This window comes from Alosa alosa, chromosome 5 (genome assembly GCF_017589495.1).
Source record: "Alosa alosa isolate M-15738 ecotype Scorff River chromosome 5, AALO_Geno_1.1, whole genome shotgun sequence".
NCBI classification, from domain to species: domain Eukaryota; kingdom Metazoa; phylum Chordata; class Actinopteri; order Clupeiformes; family Clupeidae; genus Alosa; species Alosa alosa.
The window spans coordinates 21,017,447-21,036,942 of NC_063193.1; the positions used below are offsets into that span (position 1 = coordinate 21,017,447).

The 19,496-nt window shown below is 43.6% G+C and overlaps 1 protein-coding gene across 14 annotated transcripts in view; it reads right to left on the minus strand.

The window, feature by feature from the left end:
* Positions 1-16,083, minus strand: part of rhobtb4 (Rho related BTB domain containing 4) — a 44,340-nt gene extending 28,257 nt beyond the window's left edge. For 2 of the 14 annotated variants that reach the window (XM_048243195.1, XM_048243196.1), the window contains exons 1-2: positions 15,028-15,545; positions 265-369 (exon numbers count right to left, since the gene is read on the minus strand). Coding sequence is in view for 2 of the 14 variants with exons in the window: in XM_048243194.1 (XP_048099151.1) it covers positions 1,995-2,023 (29 nt within the window). In the remaining 12 variants the exon portion in view is untranslated. The other 12 variants (XR_007193528.1, XM_048243206.1, XM_048243197.1 and 9 more) reach the window with 10 other exon arrangements.
* Positions 16,084-19,496: the final 3,413 nt, after the last annotated feature.

Below are 19,496 nucleotides of genomic sequence, written 5' to 3' on the forward strand. Positions count from 1 at the left end.
TCACTCACCCAAGCACCTCTGGAACAGAGTAGGAAAATAGTGTAAAATGACGGTCAGATGGAAAGAGATTGCAGATCCTCTATGCAACAACTGGTGAATGAATCAGGGGGGAAATATTTATTCACATAGACACACAGACTACTCCGGACGAGAGAGCGAGTGTTCTCTCTCTCTCGAGCCCACAAGCATCACACATGCAGGTAGGCGGACGATGATTGCCTCCTCACAGAGAGCGACACTTACGGTATATGAGCAGTACAGTACCTTTACTCTTCAGGAGGTCAACAGGGCCAGAGAGCAGCTCAAACAGGCTGCCTGCGGGCCAAGAGGTCTGTCTGCTCGGGTCCCCAGTCTCCAGCTCCAGCCCTGCTGTCAAATCGTCACATTGTGTGTTTTCAAGAGTATGTTTACCACCCGGCAGTTTTTTTTTTTTCTCTTTAACCAAATGTTCATTTCATCATGTCATTGGCATTGCGGATTTTGCTGAGCTTGGAAGCGTTCCTTGTAATCAATATCCTCTTAACTGTCCACTCGGGGAGAATGAATAACGCTGCCCCCTTTTCGAGTTTATTATTCTGCATTGATTAAGTAGCCACTCACAGAGCGGATGCTTGAGAGCGCATGCTTGCAGCGGAAGGAAGGCGAGAGAGAGCTGGAGTTAGACACGGGTTTGAGGGGTCAGGGTGGAGGAGGGCATCTCTTCACATGGGCTAAACTGCAAAGGTATGTTTTCTTGCTATGTGTGGGTAGATCGATATGACCACTGTGGAAGCTGTGCATGTTTGGTTATCATGTGTGGGTACATCGATATGACCACTGTAGGAGCTGTGTGCATGTTTGGTTATCATGTGTGGGTACATCGATATAACCACTGTAGGAGCTGTGTGCATGTTTGGTTATCATGTGTGGGTACATCAATATGACCACTGTAGGAGCTGTGTGCCTGTTTGGTTATCATGTGTGGGTACATCGATATGACCACTGTAGGAGCTGCATGCGTGGCTGTACTGTAGCTGGGGGAAGGTGAGCCTTGAATGAAACATACAATCTAGGGCTCGAGTGTGTTCCTACAACAGGGCTGCTTATCTCTGCGATAGATGTGAATCCCAGCACACTGGCCTCATTTGGGACGGGTAGGGTGGTCTCTGGCTGTAGGCGTAATGGTTGGCTTACTGAAGGGCTCTGCTCAGTCTGCCGCTGCCTGTGCATATATGGTTAGTAGGTTAGCGTGCTTTCACCTGTCACCTGATGAAATTCTATCTTCACACTGACCTCACGGGAAGAGGTGTGTGGTGTGTGTGTCTTGTGTCTGGGTGATAAGATGTGTTTCAGGCAAGGTGCATTAAAGAGATGGTATGCGATATCCTGCTTATTTTTCTCTATGGTATCAAGAGAACCTCTACCACTCTCCTGCCCAAATCTAGCGGCCAGAATATTTCATGATTTCATGGCATTGCATCAGGAGAGACACGGGGGCGCCACATGACTGAGCTACCATTCGCCCCGTTTCATTCAACCTCTTGCAACACTCCTCCTCAGCACCCATTCAAAATTATTCATAGCTCGCATGAATCGCGTTTTTCGCAAGAGGGTTATTGAATGAAAGCCAAGAATCCTAGAAAACTTCAAAGGAAATGTCAGTGATGGCGCGAAACAACGGAGCTCCAGGAAAGACATAACAGAACAATAAGAGCCATGCAATGTAATCTCGGTGCAGACGGAATGTAAAAGCACATGGTTACAGCAGGGACCACAAGTAGCCTGTAATACCACTAACCAGTCGTGGAAGCAAGCACAGTAATATGGTCATAAAACGATTGCAATAAAATCAAGCGAATTGAGTAAATACTTTCCGAGCTTTGGTTACGATACAGAAGAGTGCCTAGCCAGCATACCATTTAAGGCACTACAGACGCCGTGAATACCCAAACCAACACCGAAATTATAAAGCATACACGTGACTCATCGTTCACCCAAGTGACATTTCTGCCTACCTTCCGACTGTTCCAGAATTGACCCACATGCCAGTCCGCCTCAGTTCCACCCCTGGATCCCGTTACGCCGGGTGCAGGAGTAGAGGCCAAACAAAGTTGCTACAAAGGTGTAGGACTTTTTAATGTGTCGTCGGACGCCTTATCAAGCCACACAGCTGTCAAATAGGCGGCATCTCCACGCTCGCTATCCTCTGCTGAAAGTGAGGCAAAGCTTTTGAAGCGAATATGTCGCTGACAACTACGAAACTCCCTTCCTCTGTCTACACCTGCGGGGTAATGTCGATGATTCTAAAAGAGACTACTTTCTTTCTTGCGAAAATGCAATTGCATTTCGTCTCAAACCCTTGCTCCTCCAGTATTCTTTCTGTTATTGTTTCTACAGCTGATTTCCCGACAACACGCCCCTACAGTATCGCGTCATGGCTCTTGGAGATCCGCCTTTGACAGTGATGTAATATCCTAAACAGCCAATCGCCGGATGGTGGTCGCTTTGTCTCCCCGCCCCGTCTGGGAGGGAGAGTCTGTCTCGTTAACCCAATTGTCACTGCATTCCTTTGTACATGGGTGTATACAGTCGACGTGGGTGAATTATTCGGTGAAAAAAGGCATACCAGCTCTTCCAACCATGCCTTATTGCTCTGTGTTCGACGGAGTCCCTTGTTCAAAGAGACATAGTGGAGAACAACACGTTCACCGTGCTCTTTTCCAGCTGCGAGAGCACACATCAGTTTTCACTGGAAATGTAACGCTCAGTGTGATGACATCAATGATAAGTTTTACTACAGGAGGCCCTATTTCATTTGAATGTGAAGAAAACAAGAGCAGACTGGATTAAGAAAAATCTTTAAAATCTTATCAAAGTATTTTGATAGGCTAATAATCAGGCCTACCATATTTATTTCTCTTCGGGTGTGAGGCCAAATAAGATTAAAAAAAAAAGACCTTCCAAAACCATTTAGATTTTTTTCAATGAGAATGCAAGGCAAAAAATTGGTTATAATAATCTGAGGCTATTTAAATCTTTCATTGTCATGGAAACTGGTAAGAACTGACACAATGCAGTTCATCTATTGCCCACATAGATGTCCACTGTTCAGACTACAAGAGACCCCTGAAAGACAGACATCTTGGAATGCACATTCCTAGAGAAAGAATGCAAACTACAGGGCCCATCTTGCCTGGACCTATGCCCCTGACATTGATAGTGATGGAAAACTCATGTAGCCTAATCCCTAAAGTATTCAAAGCCAGGGTGCCCTGTGGTTTCTCAACAAGTGTTTTACAGGCAAAACATAGAGCGCCTTATCTGTTAATGGGTGTGTATCCTTCCCTGCTATATCTTGGATATTCAGTCACATTTCACATAAATTATATTTTTTATTACATGCACTAATTCATGGCTGAACTAATTAAGCAAGGTACAAGCTACAGAGACACAATTTTGCTTCCCAGTAATTATCAAGTTTATACTTTCTCCATACTTGGAGAAGTTGTTTTGAATGACAGCATTTTGTTAATATACTGTGCATGAGTAGTATGAGGTGCTGAACTAAAAGTGGAGTGCCCTCTTCTGGTGGCTAAAAGAAGTGGATTCAGTCCACATTACAGTAAATTGAACTGGCACATAAAAAGTATCGAGTTAGTCAATAAAACTATTTTATAGTCCTATATTAAAATCTTTTCTTTTGTTGATTACATTATAATTTTCCATTCAATTCCCCAACATCTGCTAAAGAAGTTACGGGACAGATTGACAGTCTTGATAATGGGAATGATCGGATTCACCTGATATTAGGATGGACGTCTATCTAGCTTTGTGAAGGATTGCGTGTCCTGATATTCTACAAACCTCCTATCCATCATTGTCAAGTTGGACAGTGATATGAAGCAGGCACATCAATGCAGTGCCTTTTTGGACTTGCTCATAGTCTGGGAAAAGCCATGCCCCTTGGCTCTCTTAAAAAACTTGAGAGCAGATATTAGAATATCTCAACTGAGGACTATGGGTCACAGGCGGATGTCCTGAATAGCTGACATAAGTAGCTGTCAGGAAAATAGTTTCTGATAAAGGTAAGGAATGGTGCTCAAAGGTGCTTCTCAGCCTCCTAGCCTTATACAGATAATGCAAATGATATCGATAGCATGTTTCTCATATTTCTGTCTCTTTCTCATAGTTACAAGGGCTACTGAGAAATTGGGGTCTGGTCTGTCAACACCCAGTAGTCAAAAGCGCAGACATACCTCTCTAAGGCTTCTTCCCAGAAAGAACAGACACCACCCTACCACAGAGCAGAGGATAATAACAGATGTACAGCATGGACAGCATTCCATCTCTCAGAGAAGTTGACTGGCTCTTTTTTTTAAGTCCAACAAGGTAAAATAACAAGCAAAGCATGAAGGACAAGGGTCAGGGACTCAGTCAGTCACAGGTCTGTGTGTTATTTTAGTTGAGGGGGAACAATGGCTAAAAAAAAGGAATGAAGGCAGCCGGCATTTTTCTGACTGTATCAGGGGCAGGGCTAAAGAAAAAAAAGAAAAACTGGTCAGATTTGTCCTTTTCTTAAAAGTCAAACTACGAGAAAGATAATTGCTGAGCGATTATCATGTTCCAACTGTGCCTCGCTGTCCTAGTTGATAATATGAATTCTGCCGTAGGAACACATACTGGCTACACAAGATCGCACAAAACCAGCATCCATTTACATTCAAATATGGGTTTTGCTGAGATGAACTCCACAGGCAGCATAAACAGCAGTGAGGAAGAGAGAGGGTTTTGATGGAGGCTGAGCTCCATGGTTTGTGGCTGAAGAGAATTTTGTGTGTTGTGGCTCTTGAGGGGCCATAGAGAGGAGGTTGTTTAAAGGTCAATATATCTATGAAGATATATTCGTACAGTAAATGACTCATTCCTTGGGTTGTGGATTCAACACATCTGGGGAAAGGTCAAAAGGTCAGGGCTACTTTTCTATTTTGATTGTAACTAGTTTCCACTGAAATACATTCAATCGTTTCTGTGCCTGTGTTTTCATAGAATTGGATACATTGTTCAAGTATAGTTAGAGAATGAAAAAAAACATGAGGAGGAATCTGTTGCCAACGAGACTGCAACAGCGTTCACAGCCTAGTTGAACCCAGATATGATGAGGACTAACAGAATTTATAACTTCCTTTATCCATGGTGAAGGTTGCAGTAAGGCCTGGACCCAGCTGAAAATTCCAAAGGCTCAAGCAACAGCTCATAACAATGTCTAAAAAAAAGACACACATTAAGAAAATAGCACACACACGCACTAGGGAACTGGGGAAGGATACGAAGACTATTACTCTATTACGATACTCTCTCTCCCTCTGAGTGTGTGTGTGTGTCTGTGAAAGAGAGAGAAAGAAAGAAAGAGTGTGTGTGTGTGTTTATGTGAGTGAGTGAGTGAGTGGGGAGGGGGGGTGGTCTGACAATTACCTTGAATCCTGACAATTGCTTCTGCTTCAGTTGAGCTATGGATACAGATGGTTTATTGTGATTCTAAAACAGCTAAAACTTACAATGTGCTTCTGAAAGAAAAAACACTGGACACCCTACACCCTGTGAGAAGCGTCCATCATCTCCCATTATGAGTCGGGTCTTACCCCATCAGCCGAGAGAGAGAGAGCCGAGAGAGAGAAAGAGAGAGAGGGAGGGAGAGAGAGAGCCGAGAGAGGGAGGGAGAAAGGGAGAGAGAGAGAACACTATACTCAAACACGAGATACACACACAAACACACACACAAAGTTTATACGTATAAATGTCTTATCTATCGTATGTTCTGTATTGTATTGTTTGATGTCCTGCTTTGGCAATGCAAAGAAATATTTGTCATGCCAATAAAGCTACCTTGAATTGAATTGAACTGAGAGAGAGAGAAGAGAGAGAAAGCCGAGAGAGAGAGAGGAGTCTGTGATAAGCAGGCCATCAGCTGGCTCGAGCTAATAGCGGCATGGAACAGCAGCTGTAACCCGTGGTCCCAGCAGGACGCTCCAGAACGCTCCGCCACGCTGTTGCTAAGCACTCACACCTACACGCTGCCTGCAGGAACCTGTCGGGGCCTCCTGACGGATGTGCGCCCAGCCTCATCCTCGTGCACCAGTGCCAGACACAGCGAGCACACAGAGCACCTTTTCTTACCTGGAGATGCGCCAAATTGCCTCAAACACGCCGTGTTTGGAGATGACACGGACAAACGCAGGCCAGTGTGAAAATTAGAAGACTGGGTGGAACATCATATAGGGCGTTTGTCCTGGAAGTGTGAGTGTCTGCAAACAAAGGCGACGAGCTGAAAGTCCCATCAGCAACAGTACCTGTTCCCTTGTTCCTTCAACAAGCCTACACATACGTCTCTGTCATCTCTCCCACAGCATCACCATCAAAAAGATGTAGGTGTCTCAGCATCCCAGCTGAGAAGATAGGATCTCATATATCAACTTCCATGGAAGATTCCCCCCACTGATTCCCATACCAGGACCCTAATTATGAGAAGGTTAAAGGTTAGAAAGTGCTACGCTATTGCTGAACCTTATGCCCAGCATGCTGTTGTTGACCGATTTCACGGTGTCGCCTCCCATGGCCGACAGTGACACAGACTAATGTGCTGCCAAAAATCTTTCATTCCACACATTTCATTGGACATCAACAAGCCCTGAACTATGTACTGACATTGGCCACAGCACAATGTCTAAATATGGTCGTAAACTTCCATGTCAAATATGCCTCATATCTGGACAGATTTAGCAAAAAATGCTTATCCTGAAAATAGTGCATAGTTAACTGATGTACCAGTTCTGTTACCATGACTCCATGTGCATATCACTGACAAACACAGTAATTATGTCTCCAAATTCTTGCAGGTTGAAATGCAACACTGTTCTAGCAAATAACAGTGTTTAATATTAAAGTGAGGACATGTGTCCATGTGATGTGCAGCTGCAAATATTCAGTGATAAGAAAAATATACAAGTGTTTTGGAGAATGAATAATGTTGTCATTTTTCAGACTGCAATCTCACCTTGCTGTCGGTGTAATGTTAACAAATAACGTAGCAGCTTCAGGTTGCTGTGAATCTTTAGAAGCTAGTGGAGCAGAAGAAGTAAACAATTGACCAGAAGAAAATAACTTTTTCAACCTCCGGTTGTTAGCTAACCAGGATGTAATCTCAAACACGGACACACAAGACCATTAGGCCTACATGGTTGAAACTTTGGGTCAGTTCTATTTTACTGTCTCGAGTTTATGATCCAAAAGCATCGTATCAGAGCATCTAGGGCATCCTAAAGACCACTCCACAAAGCACACACACACACACTCAACTCCGTAGCAAAACAGTACAAAACACTATCCCAACAATCATCTTGAAGGCGGGCTATTGGCCTGCCTCGAGAAAACTCCACTTGCACTGTGGTAGCACAGATGGTGTGCTGCGAGCCGAGGGGCTGTGAAGGGGGTGGGTGAAAGGGGGAGAGCGCGGACACCGGCGTATGGGAACAGAGGCAGGTTTCAGGGAGCATGCTGATCAAACACGCTTGCGTGCCAAGCCAAACAGAGCCGGCCAGCAGGAAAGCTGCGGATGGATCATGCTGTCCACCTCTGGAGGAAGGGAGCCGGGGAGGAGGAGGAGCAAAGATGGTGAGAAGATGGAAGAAAGAAAGAAAAAAACAGAATGGTTTTCCAGCTACTCTCTTAAGGCCCATTCACACCAAGAACAATAACGATAGCTATAAATAAATATCGTTCTCGTTAATATGAATGACGACGTTCACACATAAACTATAACGATAACGACATGAAGAACGATATCGTTGGGGATCACTTTCAGAGCGATTTTCAGAACGATATAAAGCTAATAGCCAATCAGAGCCCATTGAATTTTAACCGTCACATTAATTAGATAGATAGATAGATAGATAGATAGATAGATAGATACTTTATTGATCCCCAGGGGAAATTCAAGAAAGAATTAACAAAAGAAGAATTAACACAAGGAGAGACTTTGTTTATCGTTGTTCAGTGTGAACGCTTTTATCGTTATGGTTATAGTTATCGTTATCGTTCTTGGTGTGAATAGGTCTTTACTCTTTTTATTCTTACACTCCAACACTTATTGTAACAATCATTCCACTTTATAAGCACGTTTAAGACTTTCCATCACAGATGACCGAAAGGATCTACATGGTGTTATCTAGATCACACATCAAACAGTACTCGTGAGACAGATCATCTATATTGGCAAACCAAAGCACTGAAGGCTTGACGGAAGGCTTGAGGAAACCACACTTCTTCAGAAACATGAGATGACTCAGTTGAGCTTCACCTCTGACCATGCTAGGCTTGACGGAAGGCTTGAGGAAACCACACTTCTTCAGAAACATGAGATGTGTTACGGCCCTAGTGTGTTTTATCCGTCTGTCTCTGTGCCTTTGCCCTTGTTTAGGTCCCATCTACTGCTGATTGCCGGAAAGGGAGTTCCTAATTGGGGTTGATTGGACAGCCCTTAAAAGACCCAAGATGGCGTTAGTTCAGTGCCTTTGAGCCCGCCAGCAACCACGGTTGTGTAAGAGCCATGGATGGCTGTGTGTACTGTGTTTATGTTTTATGTTGTGTATTGTCCTGAGCTGTTGTCATGCTGTGTGATCTTGACCTGCTCATTTTTAAGCTTACTACAGTGGTAGTGTGCGCCGAGTGCAGCAATTACTCCCAGTGGGGAGAGTGGCTACGATGTAGCAAAATACTGGCCTAGTGTGGCCAGGGTGTGCCGGGTTCGGCAAAACTACTCCCAGTGGGGAGGTTGTGTGTTTGTATGTTTATGTGCTTGTTTGTTACTATTTGGCTTAGGCCTAGCAGTCTACATACTTTTAGTGTGATTGTCTTTTTGAACTTTTATTTTGATTTATCAATAAACCTTAATAAATCTCAATCATTTACTTCCATGTTTGTGTTTACTGTTCTCCTTTATTTAAGTTAATTAGTTACGCAACCACATGCACCAAGGCATTTTAACATCCAGGCGTAACAGATGACTCAGTTGAGCTTCACCTCTGACCATGCTACCCAAACTGGACACTTTAAACATCACACAACGGACCCTGAGATGACCGGAGCCCTCTGACCCCAATAGCCTGAGGCTTTTAATGGAAACAGGAAGAAGCTTTGTTGAGATTACTCTGGCCTGCTGTTGTGTTTGTGTGATGCTCTAATAGCGCTGGTATGCATTTCCACATGTTTAACATGCACACACACAAAAATAGCCTCGCATAAAAAAACCGAAGGGTGGGGGTGCATTACAATGTGCGCGCCCTCAAACGAATGGAACATAGGCAAATGTGCACCGCACACATACACACACACACACACACACACACACACTCCTGCAAACACACAGAGACATCTCACCCCACCCTAGTCCACCCCATCCCGGAATCAACAGTCTGGCGCGCTTGGCTGCACAATTCAAACGAGATCTCGGAAAAGCCATGGAAAAATCCATACTGGGATCCAGCTATTTCCGGAGCACAGGCGGCTGCGAGTGTACAGATGTCACTGGGCAGTGCACTCCATGTGACCACATGTCACCACCAGTGTGTGTGTGTGTGTGTCTGTGTGTGTGTGTGTGTGTGTGTGTGTGTGTGTGTGTGTGTGTGTGTGTGTGTGTGTGTGTGCAGGCGCGTGTGCATGTGTGTGTGTGTGCGTGGTGAGTGTGTGTGAGAGAGAGACTGAGAGCCGTGACCACATGCAAAGCACATCCAGAGGAACTCCTACTTTGGAGGATTACACAACAATTAACGGTGGCCTTGATGTCATAATAATGGAGGAAGGAAGTGAATAGAAGGATTATTGTTTTGACCCGTCACAGATAGCCATCGGTCACTGCTAACTGGCAATGCTCTGAATCATCTGATTTGAGTGGAGGTCAGTAGTTAGGATTATTGTTTGTTTAGATTAGGTTCAGTGTGAAGTTCTCTCTGGAGAGAGAGACGCTTTGTCTGTGCCAGAACTCTGAACTTAGTCACTACAACACCACACCACACTGTACCACACCGTGCTTCAGCTTCATATAAGATTTACACATTTAAAAATAAAGGTGAGAGTGAGTTGAATAACTACCAGTGTTTCCCATTCATTGACTTATTTGGGCGGCCCACCACAATATCAACATTGACCACCACACAATGATTTTCCAGGTTGTACTAAATTGTGCTTAAATCTGATTAGCATCATAACCACGATGCGCTAATTTTTTTTAAAAAACTGTTGCATTCAAGTTAATTCTGCAAACCTACCACCAAAAATAGAATTCAATTCTGTGGGAAACACTGACTACTATGGAGGTAAAGAGAGACTGAAAAAAGAGCAATATGCTAGTAAATGCGCTGCCTTAATGTGACTCTATCAACCAAACACCTTCAATTGTGCCACATGATATGGTGTCTGATACCATGTTACTTTTGACTTGCTCTGTCACAAGGTCTCAAGTGCACTGAAGTAGACGTGAGCCTTAAGTAGGGCCATCTGTTTTACTATGGCATCTGACAAGGATAATAAAATCTACTAACTCCCTACAAGCACTGGACCTGCATGATGATCACTTGGCAAAAATCATTTACTAAGTGGCTGATGGTGACAAATGTTGGCAAGTCAGAGAATTAAAAATGGGGGGTGCTGTAGCGCAACAGGCTACAACGCCCCATACCATACCATGTACGGGACCAAGTGCCCACAGGGACCCAGGTTTGAATCCGACCTGCGGTCAGGTCCCGATCCCACCCCATCTCTCTCTCCCACTCACTTCCTGTCAATCTTCACTGTCCTATCCAAGAAAAGGCAAAAAGCCCAAAAAATATACTTAAAAAAATAAAAAATAAAAAACAGTCATCCGGAAGACTCCCTATACACAAGAAATGTTAATGAATTAGAGCAGAACTAAACAATGTGTGTATGAAGAGGTATTCTGCTTTGATAATATACATAGATACTTTAAATACAAATAAGCAATTATACAATCTCATGCACACATACAAACAAATCAGTATTTTGTTATGTGTATGTGTATGATGTACTATATCGCCCAGATCTACAATGAATATTCAGCAAAACACATCAACAAAGTCCTATAAGGTATAAACCATTCACTGATCACGCAAAGAGGAAATATTCACCAACTAGTGGTGCACACCAGACGAGCTGAAACGAGTTGTTGCCCTCAGTGAGTGGAGTGCACAGATTCCTGGGTGATGCTGCTGGGATTTACACTCCACTGCCTTCCTGCTTCAGCTGGACCAGTGTCCAAGTTTCCACACAAGCTGTTCACAATGAACTCACTGCAAATCATGCACACAGCTAAAAACAGCACAGAAATGTATACAGGAGTGATCTGTACTAGATATAGTACTTCTTCTCAACTATAGAGGTAGATGATGACTGACTGTATGTGAATGCAAATGTTCTAACGGTCAGAAGTCCAGCAGCCTCTTATTTAGAGATGCCATCTCACCCAAAAAATACGAACAGGGAGCCAGTGGCCTAAATGATCCAAAGTCCATCAACAGGCAGTTTGCTAACAACACACACACACACACACACACTACCACCGTTTATGTCAGTTTATGTCATCACAGTTTATGTCCTCTATTGGTACAAGACTTGCATCCAATTGCAGGCATCAGGGTCAAGACCCAGCGACAATTTGTGATGTGTTCACATTCAGACAACTTGGAGGGACTTTAAGAGCAAAAAAAGACAAACGTCTAAAGTATTTGTGCGAGATGAAGACGCGGAATGTCTCCATTGAGGAAATGTGGAAACCTTAACCCAGACTTGAGAGGGCACACGCCCTTCTCCACAACCACACGTATCTGCTGTCCAGCTTACACGGTCAAGACGACAGATTCTGTGTATGTGGCGTTAGACGCAAAATCATTCTAGTGCGTAGTGCAACAAGGAACCTTTCCCCTTTAAGAGCCAAGTTCTTATCCCATTGAGTGTGTCAACAGGGGTTGTGCAACCACTGGCCCTATCTGTGCAGACTTTGTGGACCTCAGGGCACACACACACACACACACACACACACACACACACACACACACACACACACACACACATACACAACTCCTGACGGGCCGATTAGAGGGCTTGGGATGGGGTCTACAGGGGCAAGTTGGGGAAGAGCTGGCATGCAGACAGGAAAGGAAGGGGAGAGGAGAGGTTGGGGAGTGTGGGGTGGGGTTTGGGGGGGAGGTTGGGGAACGGAGGAAGAGGAGAGGAGGAAGAGGGAGAGTGTGGGGGTTAAGGGGACATGTTGAGTTTTAGCTGGCATGGAGGCAGGGAGGAGAAGAGGAATGGAGTGAAGAGGGGAGAGGAATGGAGTGAAGAGGAGAGGAGAGGAGTGAAGAGGAGAGAGGAGAGGAGTGAAGAGGAGCAGAGTAATGCTGTAGGGACCGGCTGGAGCTGAGCTCGTATCACTCTCTCTCATGAGGCCTGTCCTCACTTCCGCCACAACACCTCCCTATCAACAGGTCCCTCAACAGTGCAACACATGCAGAGACACATACCCAACCCTTTCCCTAGGCATGTGCATATCATCCCCCACACACACAATCACACACACAATCACACACACACAACACACACACACACACACACACACACACACACACACACACACACACACACACACACACACACACACACACACCAATGTGACACTCTGTGGCTATTTGTAAATCTGTAATGACAAAATGTGCTTCATGAAGAGAACACCTTTCATTATTCTCTTATTTGTAAAGGGTAATTTTAGTAATATCAGGCTTTGAAAACAATTTACCTCTCCTAAGTGAAGAGTCTCCTATCTGAATAATGAATAATATGTGTGTCTATGTTTAAAAATGAAAAAAAAAAGGGTTCAGTCTGATATCCAGAGAGATAGATAGACAGTCAGACACACACACATATACTGTATGCGCATGCGCACTCACACACACACTCTACCACTGTCCAGTCCTTTTGAAAAGCCAGGCCTGCCATAGACAAGATCCCTGTCTCTTTCTCTTCCCTTTTTTGCAGCTGTTGCCTGCTGCAATTCATACTCCATCCATCTGCTGCCTTCCTCCACCCAAACATCTTTGAGCCAACTACTCTCTCTCTCTCTCTCTCTCTCTCTCTCTCTCCTCTCCCTCTCTCTCTCTCTCTCTCTCCCCCTGTCTCCCACTATCTCACACCAATGGGCCTTGGTGACTGCCAGCCAAATAACTTTACACAACTGACAATTTCAGTGTCAGCTGCCTCTCCTCCCACTGTGTACTGCTATCCTACAGAGACACGTTGTGACAGGAAGACCATGTCTCTCTATGGGCCTGTTCTTTGTGAGTTTGTGTATATGTGTGTGTGTGTGTGTGTGTGTGTGTGTGTGTGTGTTTGTGTGTGTGTTTGGGTGGGTGGGTGTGATTGTGTGGATGTGTGTGTGTGCACAACATGCCAAAATGTTTGTGTCTCTCCGTCTATACATGATTACATGTGTGCCTGTCTATTTGCATGACGTATGTGTGTGTGTGTGTGTGTGTGTGTGTGTGTGTGTGTGTGTGTGTGTGTGTGTGTGTGTGTGTCTGAGTGTGTGTCAGTAGGAGTGTCTTTGTGTCGGTTACAGACTCTGACGCGATGGCTGCTGTAGGTTGGATTCAGCCCAGCGTCGCTAGCGCCCGTCCACAACTCACACACACAACGAACCCCCCACCCCAAGCAAAGCCTCACAGTGCGGGGGGAGAGATATTGCTCAACAGCCCACAAAGACACAGGCTCTTATATGGCTCCCAGCTGCGTGGAGCTGGCCTGTGTTCTTGGTACTCGAACAGGCTGGAATGTCTGGAGTGCAACCCCACTAACACTAGTAACCAACAACAACGGCTACCCTCTCTGGAGACAAGTGCATTCGGTGGGACAGACTAAAACTTGCCCTGGGGACGAATAGCTTGAATTCCAAAAGAGAGCAACAACAAGAACATACATTATACCTAACCTCGACTACACACCACCTGACCCACCTCCTAAAACTAAATTGTTTGCCTTCAGTTAAAAGATGTTCATGGTTGTATTTGACAGGTTTACATTGGAAGAGTTTGCTGATGTGCTTTAAAATCTTCACTGCAAACAATGCAGTGCTTTGCAGACTTACATCATCACTGAGGGCATCAGTTTACTGCCACTGTGGCCAGACATGAAAACCAGCTTTAATAATGACCCGTTTTTGACACATGACAGGCCATTCTGGACCATTCAAATGCGATATTAAATTCATCTGTATGCGCCTTCACTGTCAAGAGTTAAAACGAGAAGTCTTCCACAGAAGCAGAAGTTTCAGAGTAGATCAATAAGCTAGCGGTTTTTCCTGAAAAGTCTCGATATACAGATTGTTGTCTGATCTGATAAGATGCGCGGTCCAAGCGGGCATTCCCTTGCACTGACACCCACGAAACCAGTCAGCCGATCATGTAGGCTGAGCTGACACACCCTCTGAACTGTTTAAAACATAGCTCTCCATTCTTTACTCCAGTAGCGCACGTCCTCATCTAAAGTTACAGTGCATTTTTCACTGTTTCAAAACTAGGATGTAAAGGTCGAAAATCGAGAACTGTGTATCTAGCCAATTGTCAATCTGCTAAATGTTTTCAGTGTCCGTTTTGTATTAAAGTCTAGCCTGCAGTTTCTTCAAATAAACCCGTTGCATAATCACAACACAGGCCAAACATTCAGAAAAGTTAACAGTGCGAAAGGGACTTAAATACTAATGTAAAACATCGCAATTCCGAAGTAGCCTAATGTTAGATATCCCTCTCGTTATGCAATCATCATACACGTGTTGCCATGAAACTTACTGGTGAGATTTAGCCTACTGTGGCAACATCAGTGTCATGTCCTACAAACACCAAGATTTCAAAAGTGTGCTATATTTCATACAGGCAACAAACACAGCAGCTCGCATGTCTTGCGGAATAGCCTACTATCATTGGGCGGGCTTACCTTCAATTGCTCATTCACCTCAAGAATCGTTTCGCTATGCGCCACGTACGCCAGCAGCTTGGATCTGAGCAGCTTGGATCCGAGCAGCCTGGATCTGAGGTTCTGCTATCGGTCGCTTATTGTCGAGTCTTTTGTTTGAGCAACAATTATACTCTCAGTTCACCAATAAAAAGTAAAGATTTGTTTAAGAAAATGGGTTTCGTTGAAACTATTGCGTAGACGATGATGTGAGCTTAGTACAACGTGATGCTGGAGAGATCACCCAGAATCTACTGACGACTCGCTCGGTTCGGGTGAAGATGGTCGTGGCTGTGGGAAAACACTCGACACTTTATCTCTTAGAAAAGGAACGGAACAACTGAGACCCAATAGCGGTAGGCTACACGGCCAATTAATAGACTTGCCTGCTCTGCGTCTTTGTATTCACTGGTGCTGATGCGAGTTTTCGCGTCCTTTTGTTGTCGCCGTCACGCCTTAAAAACGAGATTTCAGGATTAGACTCTCCACCCTGACATACCCCAGTCCAGTCACACCTCTCAACGTCTTGCAGGGTTCGTCCTCACCACAATGACATTCTGTTAAATCCCTTTTAATGTAGCCCACAGTCTATGAATGCTAGATTCATTGTCGCATTTCTCCAAGTTTCACTAAAAGTATATAGGCTACAGTTCATGGTCATCGTAAAGCGTTCTGAAATGCCCATTAATGGTTAATGACTTGTTTTTTTTTTATCTTGAACAAAGAAATTTGTTATACAAAATGTCATCTGGGAATGCAGGTCCTTTGTTCCCGCTCAACCTGCGGGCGTTCGCGCGTGTAGCCTCTCAGCCAGCCTATGTCTGACCACACTGCCCTGAAGCCTCGCCCGAACTTTGGCTGTTGGAACCAGTCGTTGCTCTACGCACTCTGTTAGTACCTCACCATCGATAAGTCTGACTGTGTGGTCCCGGGCGTGAAGCCCCGATAGACTTCAGTATGCGCTATGAAACTGTCCCCGCCACGCCCATCCATTCATAAAGTGGGAGGTCAGCTCTTTCACTTGCGAGGAGGGCACCCAGACTTATAGCGCATGGTGTATAATCTTATCAGATGCGTAATTAGTGGGGCGAACTGGTTGCTGAAATTAGTATGGTTCACGCGGCGCTCCACATGCACATAGCGGCTCCAGTGAGATTATGTATTAGGCTATGTGTTTTCTGATATTTCATTAAACATTGCAGTTCTTATGTATCAAAGTAGGCTACCATGAAAATTGAGCCTGTATCATTTCTGTCTCTCCTACAGCCATGTTTTGTGGAACAGTTTGACCTATTTATAAACTAAGCAAGTAGGCTGTAAAAATAAACAAAATTTCAATTTGAACCCATTAGTCACATGAAGTGTCAGAGGGCAGTCAGTCTGATCCAGTTTAATTCAAGTGTCTTTGACTAACAAAAGATAGCGGAAGACAGCTGAATGGTAATGTTGAAGTGCTCTAACTTCACTGATATGTAGTTTTATTTAAAGCAGGTGTTTCTGGAATCAGAGAAATTAGATCTTCAGACTTCTGATATGGTCAGCATGGTTGTATTTCTCCTACAAAATGTCAGCACTCAGCCAAGGTAGAGCTGATCTTCCTTACAAGTGTGAGTGTTTACTAGTAAGTGGATAATGTGAATCACATGTGGTACGTTGTGCAGGGCATATTATGTCCTAATATCAACTCTTAAATATGATTCTCCAGTCATGGATACATTTTTAACTACTGCAGGGAGGTGAGGAAATCAGTTACATGGTTTGCTGTGATTCAGCCAATCTCCCTTTTTAAGCACCTAAAAGGCCATGTTATCACATGAGACAGTTCACCCAGAAATCCACATGCCTATAGTCAACACTGAAGTGGAGAAGATGAGATTGTCCATCCAACTTAACTCACTCTCACTCAGTCATTGATTTATTTCAGATACCAGGCAACATACTGGAAGGATTCACATTGATACCAGCCTTAAAGGAGAATTCCGGTGTGATATTGACCTAAAGTGTATTGAAACATGATACCGAGTGTGAACGTATGTCTCATAGCCCAACTCGGCTTGTCCCCTGCACTCCAAAATCTGGCGCTAGTTAGCCGATGCTACCAACAGCTTTTTCAATAGTGGTGCTTCGGCATCGGGCTAGCCATGCAAATAAATCACTGTTTTACACCCATTTACGAGGGCTCAATGTATCTCCACACTTCATTGGTAGACTTCGAGGGGCCCTGACATTTAAAAGCGAGACATTGAGAACTTTGAAAAAGCACTGGTAGTTTACTTACAAGACGATTTATACAGACAGTATCTTCAACGAAGTTTAGCGTTTGCAGCCATCTTGAATTTAGTCACGAAGTTTAGGCGGCGAGGAAGAATGAACAGGTATGATAAGGGATCAGATTCCAAAAATAATTCAGTGGAAATGCATGGATTCCAGTTGCTGCTACCGGAAGAAACTGGAATCCATGCATTTCCACTGAATTATTTTTGGAATCTAAACTTCGTGAAGATACTGTCTGTATAAATCGTCTTGTAAGTAAACTACCAGTGCTTTTTCAAAATTCTCAATGTCTCGTTTTAAATGTCAGGGCCCTCGGAAGTCTACCAATGAAGTGTGGAGATACATTGAGCCTCGTAAATGGGTGTAAAACAGTGATTTATTTGCATGGCTAGCCCGATGCCGAAGCACCACTATTGAAAAAGCTGTTGGCAGCATTGGCTAACTAGCGCCAGATTTTGGAGTGCAGGGGACAAGCCGAGATGGGCTATGAGACATACGTTCACACTCGGTATCATGTTTCAATACACTTTAGGTCAATATCACACCGGAATTCTCCTTTAAGATGCAATGTGCCAATGAAATCCTCACAAGCCTAAAGCTGATGATATACAAGGCAACGTTTTGAGAAACGTTCAATGTTGCTGGGCAATGTTTTTAAGTATTGTGGTTCTGGCATTTTCCTCATTGACTTTGACCACCATTTATTTTTCTTAAGAACTTTAATCATCAGTAGACAAATTTTCATGATCATCCAATCAGAACACTAGAACAACAGAAACTGATTGCCCAGCAACATTGCTCAAAAGGTTGCACCATGTATCATCACCTGAAGATCACTTGTCTCCGCATCAGGAAGCATGTCTGACACATGTATAATACTGGGAATATTCTCTTTGGAACCTGTAATCATAGTGGGCTTTGCCAGTGCAAAATGGGATTTTTTCCTTAAAAAAATAAATTAAAAATAATTCCACTGTTGTCAGTGTCCATGTGTGAGCTATTGCATGTATCGTGGGTGCCCTGAGTTTCTCCTAAAAAAAAAGCTGCAGACATTGCTATGAGACTGTCAGTCATAACCCATTAAACATAACTTGCATAAAAGGAAGCAGACAGAAGGAAGTGCACACATCACATGCTGTGTATCAGGCAGTGTTCTTGAGTGTGATGCCCAGATGGTGTCAGCATCAGTTCTCAAGTGTGGTGTTGGCCTCACAAGGACACCAAAGGTCAAAACTGTAAGAATGTCCAGTCACCTCACTTATCATGCGTTCCATTTGTACATGCTGATGGGTGGTAGTAACTGATTACAAGTAATCAGATTACAAAAAATAAGTAACTATAATCAGACCAGATTACATTACAGTAAAACAATGTGTAATCAGATTAAAGTGACAGTGTATTACATTTTGTTTATGTGTTTCAATGTATACAGGGATGGGCAAAAATACATCAGGATGTAGCCTATTTTAAAATAAAATACCAAATACTCTCTTTTTAAATGTATCAAAATAAACTACAAAATACTGTATCCATAATGTATCAAAACAAATACTGTATTTTTGTATTTTGAAAATACTCAAAATCCTTTTTTTTAAAGGGGGCATAGAATCATTTTGTAAATCAGATTTTTTATCCCAAACATTTAGGCTATTAAAACTCGAATAAGGGTACATACAGACTAAGCGTCTTTTTCGCAGCTGATTTCGCAAAATGATCTTGATTGAGTGTCTTTTTTATTCAATGTATTTAATTTTTGAGTTTTTTTACTTTGAAGTAATCCAAAAGTAATCCGAAAGTATTCAGATTACGTTACATTATTTTTGTAATCCAATGGATTACGTTACTGATTATAAAAATTGGCGTGTAGTCTGTACTCAGTAATGGATTAAATTTCAAAATAATCTGACCCAACACTGCTTGTGTTGTGACAACTCGTAACTTGTGAAATGACGTAACTTCCTTGTCGTAAGAACTCGCCATGAACCTGGGGTCCTTTGACTTGTACGAGATCGCTTCTCGTCAGACGAGTTTAGGGGGGCTTGCCGTCACGCAATTTTGCATAACTTCCTGTTTTTTGGACAACTTACTACTCGTAAGACAAGCACATTGGACAAATGGATCGCACCATCAGTGTAAGAGAGATACCTAGTAACATCACACAGTAGACACTCCCAGTG